Genomic DNA, 12,542 nt, shown 5'->3' with positions numbered 1-12,542 from the left:
GAAACTACTATTTTTTTTTCTTTCTGTTACGAAAATAATTAACTACAAAAATTAACTGTGCTGGTGGACAGCCAATACTTGAACCTGTATTACATTCAAAAAATATTTCTTTTATTCAATGATAAGGATCAATTGAGTCTCAAAGAGTGATAAATAAATCATGAACTTACTTGAACATCTCATTCCTTTCTATAGTGGCAAGCCAGAAGCTGTAAGCATTTGCATAATAATTGCAGGTGCCCCGGCCGTGGCATTCGATGAAGGGAGCGCTGCGGAACTCCTCCAGGCAGGAACCAGGGGACGCCAGGGCCTGGCCAGAGCCCTCCGCACCAGCACTGGTGTGCTAGGAAGATGCAAAACCATGGGTCAGAGAGGGACTCTACCTCTTCTGCTACAACTCTGATGAGCTCTCTTGCACAAATATTTCTTCACACTTCTCTCCTTGTCCTCTGTTCTGTCCACTGGCTGTTTTGTTGCTCAGCTCAAGGAGAAGCAAGGAGGTGGAGCTGAAGGCTCCAGAGATGGCACTGGGTTATCTCACTCAAGAGCAGCATGACACATCAGCAACATCAACTTCAGGGGCAGCTGTGTGTACAGAAGTCCTTCAGGAGAAACACCAGGACTCAAGCTATCTCTAGGTAAGCAACATGTCAGGGCTAGCTCTTGGCCCAGAAGGTCTGGTATGGCTTTCAGCTGAATAGCTTAACTCCATTCCCACCCCACATCACAGTGGCCTCTCTCCCACTGCCAAATGCTAACAACTCTAGATCCACACTCTGTCTCAGACCATGCCCAGGCCTTCCCTAGGAAAATGATCAGATTCTTTCTGAAGTCACTACGAAGGGTGGAGATCTAATGCCCTCCTAAAACCTGAAGTGACAGAGTCAGATATTAACCTTCCATAGATCAAAACCCTGAAACAAATGCTTTCCTCAGCTGAGAGTATGTCCCAGTGCACTTACCATGACAAAGGAGTAACCGATCCAAAGTGAACTCCAGCCTTCCGGACACGGTGGTATTTGAATTGTTTGACTGTGAACAGCTATTACCATAGCAGGAGCTTCACACACAGAGCATCTAGAAAGACCAAGACATGAATGAGCTGCATGCACTTAAGGATTAATACTTCTTTATTCAGAAGCTAATTTCTTTATGGAATCTTGAAATAGAAAATGTTGTCACATTCAAAACCAAAGGAAAAATCACAACGTTTCATTTAGAAAAACAGCCAACTGGTTGATTTTTCTTTTTCATATCTAATTTATTTTGTAAAGTTCTAATTTCTCCCTTACTATTCAATTCAACTATTAAGTCTTATTCCTATTAGCCTTCCTATGAGAAAAGAACAAGAGACCTCTTATCTGAATATTTACATGTATTTTTCTTTTTCTAGTCCTGTTTGTACTGAAGTTTCTAAACGTGCTCAATCTCATGAACACGGGAGGCAAATAGCCAAACACTGTAACTCAGCAAGTATCACTTAAAAGTGGTCTACTGTGATGAGAAACAAGTAACAGCAATTCATCATCCTAAACTTAGCTCTGACTTCCAGAGAAAAAGCTATCTCTCTGGAAAATATCTTACAAAAGGCAAACACTGCTAATCTAGTCTAATGCAGACTCTTTCCCATGAATTTTCCTTGAAAGTGTTTTTTATTTACATTTTTGGTCTGTATCTCTGGTAAGAGATTTCTAGCAAAGTAACTTGCACAACAAACTTGTATACAGCCTGCATGCAGCACCAGTTCTTTTACTTTAGATAAGCTCCTCATGTCTCAGAACTGCTAGGTTACTGAATAATCCAATGACCAATCATGCCTTCACAGGAGAATCATAAAATACCCATGAGCTGGGCTGGAATTTTAAAATGGGGGCAGGTAATAAGGAATTTGGTAGATACAATCCATTTTTCTTGTACAAGTCTTCAACTGGCTGCTGCAGTTAGCAATTATGGAAATGATTCAAAACTAAACCATCTGATTCCTATTATCAGAGCACAGAAAAGATTCCAGTGCAAAATGGATTAAGTTGGATTCTGGAAAATGCAGAGAAGCAAAGGTATTCAGAATGAAAGCTTTCTATTTCTGCCTTGTGAAGAATGCTTTCATACCTACTGCCTTCATCTTTAGCGCAGAAGCAAGAGAGTTATTTTAAGAAACACATCAATGAAAGAGTAAATTAAAAGAAGGAATGTAAAGCTGCCTCTATTCTTGGAGCTCTGCTTTGCTTCAAGAGATTTCTGGTATTTCAGTAGAAGGTCTTACAGGAAAAGAAGTTCTATGATTCAAGGCAGTAAGTGACACTTCTACACATTTTCAACATTTGGACAGGGAAAGCTTTTGTTTAAAAAGCATCAATTAAAAAATTGAAAGAAGAGTCTTTGCTAGTTTTCTAAAATGAATATTACAACTACTTCACTTGTTGCTATGACTAAAAGGAGAAAAACACATAAGCACACATGCACACACACACATATGTACGTACATATACACACTTACTCATTTTTATGGTGCAAAAGCTAATCCGTAGGCATAAGATAAGGCAAAGTGTTGGTTAGTACCTCCTTCAGCAAGAGTTTCAAACGTGACTGTTAAAGGCTATTTTGGGTGCATGATATGGGATGGCATAAAAGGAATATGAATTTCAGAGGCTGGCAATTAAATTTTTTTTTAAAGTCAGGCTCCTTCCATTCACATGCAACAAACAACCAAAAATTTAAGACCAACGAAAGCGATAGTCTCCCTTGAGAATCTTGTCCTCAATCTGGCCATTCATTTTCAAAATATACCAACTTCTTTGGTACTAAACCAAAAGTAAGAATACAGAGTACAGCTGCAGATACAGGATGGATTCCACCATGCAAAATAAACATCAAATGTTTTGCAGTAGAGCCATATAGCTTTTTGAACATCCAAGATGTCCAGAATACAACCTACTGATGATTTGGATTGTCCTTTCTCTTGGATGTACCTGAGAACACACTGCCAGCAATCTCCACTCCCATTCATTAAATATGGCTGGAAGAGGGATCAGCAAGAGCTGATACAGATTAGAAGCAATGACAGAAAGGACAGTAATGCCTAAATCTAATGATTATCACTTAAGCCGTAAGTCAAAGATTCCCTTGTCAGATTCATATCTAACAATGGGGCAGTTTGCCACACTTCTGCTCATAACTCTGCTTTCAGCACTGGACATACTACGCCAGAAGAGGTTTTCTAGTGGTCCTAAAATTTCAAATGGACCAAAAGTTCAACATGTTGCATTGATGCAGAACAATTATGACTCTGATATAAGCACCATTCTTCATGCTAGCTGCGAATCTGGAATTATTAAAAAACAGATGATTGATTTTGCAATTGTTTCCTTTACTTCAGACAATAATGATTGTATTCAAGCAGAATATCTAGAACAATGGAACAAGCCTGTCAGTCTACTGTATGATAAAAATGCTACCATTTTCAAACAAAAGGAAACTAAGCCTTAAAAAGCTTCTAGCTATGGCTAGTCAAAAAACAGAAGTGTTTTGGACAAGAATTGTGAAAAAATGTGAAACTTTTTCTCCTTCAAAGTACACAGCTTTTTCAAGACAACATTTCAAAGTAAATCTTTTCATTTCAATTATACTCAGAATAGGCTATTCTATTCGTTTGGGTTTCCCCAAAATGGATTTACTTTTGATCAAAGTCTAAACTGAAAACATGCACACTTTGAAACATTTCATCAAAAGAAATCAAACTTTAAATTTCAAGGCAGGAAATAAAAATATACAGATTAAAAGCCTTGTCCAGAAAAATAAAGTACCATATGCTCTTTCCACAGGTTTTTTCACTTTATAAATACAGCAGAACTGAAACCATACCTGCTGATGAATGGCCTGATATTATCACCAGTGATAGGTGCCATATTCATTGGCATGGGTTCAGGAGTAGACAGCCAGTAAGAGTAGTCATTCCTTGATGCAAAATTACAGACATTGTTGATATTGCAGAATAAGAAAGGCATGGTACTAAATTTACGAAGACAGCTTCCCGCTGTGCCTGAAATGTTAAGTGAAAGGTTATTTCTTAACACAGTTTTGTTAAACCACCACCAACTGCCTAACAACTATTTCCAGGAGCAGCTAAAAAGGCAGAGAACACTTGCTCTGGAAGGCTCAGTTTTCAGAGGAAGTGAATTGTCTTAGCTTCTTGAGGAAGGAATGGGACAAGGAAAGGAGTAGTCCAGTATTGCCTCCAGAATTACGGAATACATTAGGTTGGAATAGACCTCTAGAGGTCATCTATCCTACTGCCCTGCCAGTTAGATCTGGTTTCTTGGGCCCAGATTTAGTTGAGTTTTGAGGATCTCCATAGACAAGAAATTCAACCATCTCTCTGGGGTTCTGTTCCAATGAATAACCATCCGCATAATAAAAAAGCTTTTATTTATGTTTCACTGAAATGTATCTCATCCTTGTGGTCCATTGCTTCTTCTGTCAGTGGGACACTCTGAGAAGGGACTCCATATTCTCTACCCTCCCTGTAGACAGCTGTAGACTGCAATAAAGGCCTCCCCATAAATATCTGCAAAACCAATTGTATCAGACTCTCCAGACCCCATGAGCCATCTCAGTAACTAGGTGTTGTATTCACTGTGGTACAGCAACATCTTCCTTGTTCTGGGAAGCCCAGGTCTGAGCCAGAGCAATCACACAGATTTGCCCAATACAGTTCGACAAATGAGAGAAACATTTGGTTTGTAATGAATTCTAACTGAATTCTAATTTGGCCTCTACTTACCCAGATCTTGGCCATGTGCTCTTTCATTGCCTTGTACATAAAGCAAGGAGTAGCCGTGGTAAATCAGCCTTGTTCCAAATGGACACGATGGCTCTTCAATGGTTTGACTGTGTCTGGTGACAAGGAAGCCATGAGCCACAGATGGTGCCCCTGGTGGGCCCATAGCCCCAGGCAGGCCATCAGGGCCAGGTGGACCAGGGAATCCTCTGGGCCCTGCAATACAGAGAGGCTCCTTTTATCTCTCCAGACAGCAGTACATAACTAAAGAAGTGAAATTAAATACATTTACACCTAATACCATATGTTATTTTTCCATGAAGGAATCAAGTTTTTGAAGAATGCAGGGACTTACCTGGGGGACCATAAGGACCAACTTCTCCTTTCTGTCCAGGCTGACCATCAAACCCTGGGCTACCAGGTGGTCCAGGTACACCTGAAGGTCCTGTCACCCCTGTTGAAAAACAAGGAATAATTATTACTGGATATTATTTCATGTTAGTTCTGAATTTTTGGCTTTTAATACAGTGCAGCACAGGTATGCCTCAGCATAAACTAAACTCATGCACATTCAGTACATACAGTTCCATATTTAGAGAATATATGAGGGTAACTCCAGGCAAAGTGATTCTATGGTAAAGAAGAATGAAGAAGTAAGGAGAGGGCATGCCTCTAAAATAACTAGCATTTGCCTGGAATATGAAAAGGAATCTCTTCTCTCCCTGCTTATCATATGACTCAATCAGAAACAGACCATAAAAAAGTAGGGTCATGAACAGTGGCAAATTTGGTATCCTCTTAGCTTTTTCCCAAACGAGTTTTCAAACATATTTTATGTCTTCCCTTTATCGAATTTTAGGGATGCTGTGAATCCTACATAAATTCAGCAAAACTCACTTCAGGAGAAGGAAGTTAATACCATCAGCACTACAGCAACACTTCTGTGACTCATCAGATGCTCACAGTTTTCTTTTACCTGATCACCCAAAAAGCAATATTGTGCTTATGTACTGAACTGACTACTACTGATGGAGTAATGAATCCCATACATGCAAGCCCATGCTGTGTTCAATCATTTAGACTGTTTTATAGCTATTTCCTAAAGGACAGCAGTTGCAGAGTTGTATCCCCACTTTCAAGAGAATACTCTTATATCTACTATATAAACTAGGAAGAAGATATTCATTATCCTCCACTGTAATTCCCCATCAACTTAACGTAAATCATTCAGGAAAAAAGCTTTCCCTTAGTATCTTAACACTTCTGAGCTCTCATTCTCCATGTCCCATCATTCTGAAGGACATGTGCCAGCATTTCATTTGTCCTACCCTTTGCTTCATTCTCTTACTCTCTAGTGTGTTTCATTTCTGCAGTTACCCTACTCTTTACAAAAATTACAATATCTGGACTAAAAGAAGAAATCTAGCACCATAGAACAAGCTTTCTCAGGAAGCACTTTTCATTCCAGGACCAAGTGTTTTTCCTCATACTTATCTTCTCCCAGAGACACACAGTATTTAAGTTTGGATTCAAGACTAATGACAGAAGACACCCTAACAAATATATTTTGGGGAAAGGATGAGCAGAGTCTTGCAGGTCATTCTGCTTACTGCTGACCTCAGATACTGATGTGATGACTGCAGAGTGAGAACCTATAAAAAATCACGAGGAAGGCATCTGTTTTGGATGACCTTCAAAAAAGACTCTCTTCCTCATCATTAACACAATATAAGTGGCTTACAAAAACTGGACAATATTATACAAAAAATCTTGTAGCATCTAGCCTACCGTTGGTCTATTTTTACATTACAAAAAAATGCATTTCTACTAGTAAATTAGAAACTCTCACCTTGTTGTCCTTTAGGACCTGGAAGTCCTGGGAATCCCTTGAGACCAACTGGTCCTACAGGTCCAGGTAAGCCAGGATCCCCTTTAACAAGCTGAAAAGGACCTGGTGGGCCTGGTGGGCCTTGTAAACCTGTGGAAATCAACCAAGAAAATCAACACATATTTAGTATTGCACAATTTAAAAAAAAAAAAAAAAGGAAAAATGTTACCTTTTATTGCCATTTATGCAGAGACTGGAGCCTCTCACAGATAGTCATGAGATATCAACACATCCTAGACTTTACACAGGAATTAAACTGCAAAGCTTCCCAAACTGAAGTGTATCTGTGCTAGTATCTCCAGCCAAACAGACTTCTCATGGACTGAAATAGCTGTCCAGACCTTAGGTTGCATGGAGTTTTCTCAGCAAGTTTGCAAGTAGCTCCAAGCTGAATGGTGTAGTCAATATGCTGGAAAGAAGGGATGCCATCCAGAGGCACCGTGACAAGCGGGCCAATGGGAACCTCATGAAATTCAGCAAGTGCAAGCTCAAGTACAAGGTCTTACACATGGGCCAGAGCAATCCACAACATCAGTACTGGGGAATTGTGGACTCGCTATCTTTTGAGCTTGAGAAGACCTAGCTCTTCTCAAGGAAATTTTTTCAACAGTTTTTCTTTTTCCCAAAACAACCTTATGTAAACAGTATTCCTTTTCCATAACAACAGGTGTTGTTTGCTATTTCTGTTACTTAACCAAAGGGAGAAGTGTCAGCCCTATGGACCAATAACGTGCCTTCTTAGAGCAGCATGTTAAAAAAGGGCTGAATGAATTGTAAATAAAGCCTTCTGATTTCTACTGCCTTCTGACTGGAGTCAAGCACCTTTATTTCATGTCCTATTGCAACAGGGGATGAATGGACTGAAAGCAGCCCTGCAGAGAAGGACTTGGGAAACACAGGCAAATGAAAAACGGGATGAGTCAGCAATGTCTGCTCGCAGCCCAGAAAGCCAATAGAGGGCTACATGAAAAGAAGTGTAAACAGTAATACTCCCCCTCTGCTCTGTTCTTGTAAAACCCCACCTGGAATATTATAGCCAGCTCTGGGGTTCCCTGTACAAGAAGGACATGTACCTGTTAGAGCAGGTCCAGAGCAGGGCCATGAAAATGATCAGAGGGGTGGAAAAGATCTCATATGAAGAAAGGCTGAGAGAGTTGAGCTTGTTCAGCCTGGAGAAGAGAAGGCCCAGGGAAGACCTCACTGAGGCCTTTCAATACATAAAAGGGGCTTATAATGAAAGACTGAGAGAGACTTTTTACCAGGGTCTGGAGTCACTGGACAAGGGGGAGCAGCGTAAAAAAAAGAAGTGTTTACAGAAAGAGTGTAAATTTAGATTTGACTTAAGGAGGACAATTTTCTACTGTGAGGGTGGTGAGGCACTGGAACAGAGGTTTCCCAGAGAAGCTACAGAAGCTCTATCCCTGGAAGCATTCAAAGCCAGGTTGGATGGGGCTCTGAGCAACCTGGTTTAGGGAAAGATGTCCCTGCCCATGGCAGGCAGGTTGAAACTAGATGATTTTTAAAATCCCTTCAAACCCAAACCATTATGTGATTTTAATCTGACCATTCAGATGCTGATACATGATACCCAGTTTCATATTCAGCATTTTTGGAACAGAACAGAAGAAAAGGGTGATGGAGTTATAGCCACAAATAACCACAAATTAATCACAAATAGCCATTTTACCAAAAATATCTGGGGGAAAAAAGCACAAGTCTTTACTATACCTTTAGATCCAGGAAGACCTTGGTCACCTCGCTCACCCTTAAGGCCTGGGAAGCCAGGAGTTCCTTTTGGACCTGAAGTCAAAGGAAATATTTGTATGAAAATTCAGTAATTTCTTGATTTGGAAGGATATGTGTGGAATAATGATGTATGACCCCATGATCCTGAAAAGGACGTGACTTTATTTGCACAAGTACTTTTTAACTGTTTGCACGAACACGATACAAACAATACAAAAGTCACGAAAGAATTGATGACTAAAAATAAATTCCTCTTATTTTGTCTCTTACTTCGCTTCAAAGTTCTCTTACTTTAATAGTATCATTCTCTAGATTAAGAGCATTATGTTTTTTCTATTAATAACTGTATTTTTTATACACTTGATGGTTTTATGTACATGATGGTGACAGTAGCAGGAATATAATCAGCAAGGGAGACATGCAGAGCCCATTTCCTCACATATAGCTATAACATTTGCATCTTCAATTCTCAAGAAAATCTTGAAGATTCTTGACTGGTAGTATCTAAAAACTGATTTTACATCTATTTTTAAAGGAAGTGCATATTTAATATTTGCAATGCAAAAATAGGCAAGAGACAAAAAAATTAAGAAAAATCTCAATGCTTTTGTATGTTTATTGATGCAGCTTTCAGTGTCCTGTTTAGCAATTATTAACACAGGGTTAATATTCTTTAGGCATCTCTTTTGAGAGAGGAACAACATGAAAGAGACATTTTTGCACACTTTTCAGGAGTATGTTAAGTTTTCTCCTCACCTGGAACACCTGGAATTCCTGGAGGTCCGAGATCACCCTTCGGACCAGTATCTCCTGGCAAACCAGGAGTACCCTGCATAAAAGAAAATGTGAAATATAGTTATCCTACACTATTATGATATGACTCTCAAATAGGCTGTGTATTATTGGAAACCTATGAAAAAATGTAATATGAGAAAACCAGTAAGTTTAAGAAATGGTCATTCTCTCCCTTGATTAGAGGAGAAGCTTCTCCTACAGGCACATGAGTGACACTTTGCTCTTTCTAAACTATTTTTTGCCTCACAAAGATACCAGATCAGAATGAGGTCCTACTAGCAGACAAAAAAACACTTCTCAATCATAGACCATATTATTATGAAAAACATCAGTAAGCACAAATCTCAGCAGATACTAATTTCAGTGCAGTCTTAGCAGGAGGTTGCTAGTTAGATAATTAAATGGGGTTATTCTAGACCACAGCAGACTTGAAAACGTCTACGTTCACACATGGGATGAAATTAAATATGCCTAACAATTTATAATCCTCTGAAGATTTTCACTTTTCAACAGGGCTAAAACACTCAAGGACTTAAAACATTTCAAACACAATGGGGACTCCTCCCTCTGCCTTCACTATTCCAAAATGTAGCCCTGAAATCAATGGTAACAAGTTCAATGTACCCTCACTTCAAGGAAAACCAAGACCCTATTTCAAAAGACACTGTAAACAGCCATTCAAACGGCTGCCAATTTCCTTTTCTTCCATTTTCTGTTGCAGATCATCTGCAAAAAGCTTGTAAGTATAGTTCAGAGTTTCTCCCTGGCTGAATTGGTATGACAGTAATAGTTCACTATATAATAAAACGTGGAATAAAGGTGGAGGGAAGAAATAAAATCCCTTTGCTAAGTAACCTACCAACCAGAAGCTGGAGATGAATACCCGGTAAAAAGTAATACGAACAGTAGGAGTCATCATATTTGCAGACCAGTAGAATAGACACACAGGAGTGATTTTAAGGTGAGAAGAATGACAAATGTCTAATTCTTTCCACTGATTATAAAGGGAGAAGAGATAACTAGCTGAAAAATGGATGCCCACAGTTAAACTTCCAAAGACTCCAAAGTTGAACAAAAGAAATTATACCCTCAAGAATGCTAAGGGAGGCACGAATGAAGTAAGATTCCCCGGTTTCCTCCAGTCACATAGTCACAGTACGGAGGACTGTTTAAAGAAATGGCCATCTCTTTGTATCATACTACGTGAACTTCTAAAGCCCAAAACAGGAGGGCTAACTTTCATTCAGAAGGCATTTATGAGTCAATCACATTAAAAGAGGGGGGTTTAAAAATATATATAGATGTATTTTTAGGTTATAATTACAAAAAAGATTTATAAGATGAGTTTATTGGAAGCTTTCCATAAAAATATGTTTTCCATAAAAATATGCATTTCTTAAACTTTTTTCCTCATCAGATATAGCTTGGTAAACAACTTCTTTTTTGGATCTGTTCCAAAAAGAACAAAACTATTCCAGGAAGATGTTTCTTCTCCCATTTCAACACTAAAATCAACAGGAAAAAACCCATGAGATTTGTGTTTTACAGTATGATCTCTGCATTTACTTTTTTTGGATACAATTTTTGGACACAATTTTTGGACAGATTGTGTCACTCATGTTGCAACAAAATCTCCCTACTGATACAGGTAACCATGTACCTGGAGACCTGTATGAGCAATTGAGCCATAGTCAGGGCAGGAGCCTGTCACACTGGGGAAGATGAAGACATTAGAAATTCATCTTAGTATGTATCACTGGAGGAAACTTAATATTTAATATCATTCTCACTGCAGCATTTCACACCGAGTTAACAACCTGCTACTATGAATTATGTCTCAAGGAGAGTGAAATGTATTTTCTGATTGAAGGCATGGAATCAAAATCTTTGGCATTTCCCATTCTTTCTCAGCAAACAGTCTCAGACCATTATATAAACCACTGAAAAGCTTTACAATTTCCTGGGGTATAGAAATTTATCTCTCTGCAGAAGTAGTGCAAATTATTAAACTAGGGAAAATATACTGGAGTGTTACATTGGAATTTACTACCTTCAAGGCTGGTATGGTATGGTACAGTATGGTATCAAATACAAAAGGGTCTGAACACAGAAGAAAATCCTTAATGTCTCTGTGAAGTGACTCCCAGATGCAGAAAAAGATGCACTAGATCTTTGCATTATCAAGAATAAAGTGGACCTTTAAAGTCTTGCATTTCATATCAGGACCTGATTCCTGAGTCTTTCTACCTTTTGTACACTAGGAATTTTTTCCTTTTTTTTCCCCATAAATGTTATTTTTATTGTTATTATTGTCCTTTAATAGAATCATTAAGATTGGGCAATACCTGTAAGATCATCAAATCCAACCATTAACCCATCACCACCATGTTCGCCACCAAACCAAACACCTCAAGTGTTATATCCACACATTTTTTGAACACTTTCAGGGATAGTGACTCCACCACTTCCCTGGCCAGCTCGTTCCAATTCCTGACCACCCTTATAGTGAAGAAATTTTTCCTAATATTTAATCTAAACTCCCTGGCATAACTTGAGACCATTTCTTCTTGTCTTGTCACTTGTTACTAGGGAGAGAAGACTGAGCCTCATCCATCTACTGCCTCCTTTCAGGGAGTTGTAGAGAGTGATAAGTCTCCTCTGAGCCTCCTTCTGCTCTGGGTTAAATGATCTCCATTCCCAGTGTAGCAGATAAAAAGTTAAAAAATAGAGCATATTTTTCAGTGTCGAAAAAGGGATCATACAGTCTGAGAGAAAGAATATAGAAGACCAACTATTCTGGGTGATTGTCCTATTCTACTTCATTCTCACTAGTATACCAAAAAGGGACTATTTTAGGCTTGGGAAACTGAATAATACATGACAAAAATGTGTTAATAGTATTGCCTGTTTGTAGTTCTAAATCAGCAGCAATATTTCATCACTGACAGTACTGAAACTGCACTTTATTTGAGAGCTTTCATAACAAAAGCAAACATTTCAGGTATTTTCAGAAGGCAATTTATCGTGAAATATGCAACCTTTAAAATTAACTACTAATGCATCTACTGGATTTATGGATGTGCTTCAGCCATCCCGTACTGTTAAAACACTGTAAATTATATTTTGGGTGTTGTATGTTACCACTCACTATCTATAAATTTCTAATAAGTTCATTAGCTCACTGGGGCAGCCTTTCCAAGGAGAGCACTGAAATGCTTTCAAACTGACTTTACATCATGAGCAGTGAGGCCAAAGGCACTTTGAGCATAAAATATCATTATTTTGAGCAAGAAACCATATGATTAATATATCTATTAATTACAAGAACCAGCTTTC

General features: G+C 38.7%; 1 protein-coding gene across 1 annotated transcript in view; it reads right to left on the bottom strand.

Moving 5' to 3' along the window:
- COL4A1 (collagen type IV alpha 1 chain) overlaps positions 1–12,542 on the bottom strand; it is a 122,035-nt gene that overhangs the window by 4,342 nt on the left and 105,151 nt on the right. Inside the window, exons 44-51 of the mRNA XM_066176772.1 lie at positions 9,168–9,240; positions 8,394–8,465; positions 6,627–6,755; positions 5,133–5,231; positions 4,781–4,993; positions 3,862–4,039; positions 963–1,077; positions 171–343 (exon numbers count right to left, since the gene is read on the bottom strand). Of these exons, the coding sequence (XP_066032869.1) occupies positions 171–343; positions 963–1,077; positions 3,862–4,039; positions 4,781–4,993; positions 5,133–5,231; positions 6,627–6,755; positions 8,394–8,465; positions 9,168–9,240 (1,052 nt within the window). The remainder of the gene's footprint in view (positions 1–170; positions 344–962; positions 1,078–3,861; positions 4,040–4,780; positions 4,994–5,132; positions 5,232–6,626; positions 6,756–8,393; positions 8,466–9,167; positions 9,241–12,542) is intronic.

The sequence above is a fragment of the Chamaea fasciata genome, unplaced genomic scaffold (assembly GCF_029207755.1).
Source record: "Chamaea fasciata isolate MVZ Bird 193981 ecotype frontalis unplaced genomic scaffold, bChaFas1.0.hap1 SCAF_2, whole genome shotgun sequence".
NCBI classification, from domain to species: domain Eukaryota; kingdom Metazoa; phylum Chordata; class Aves; order Passeriformes; family Sylviidae; genus Chamaea; species Chamaea fasciata.
This window is presented reverse-complemented; position numbering and strand designations above follow the sequence as displayed.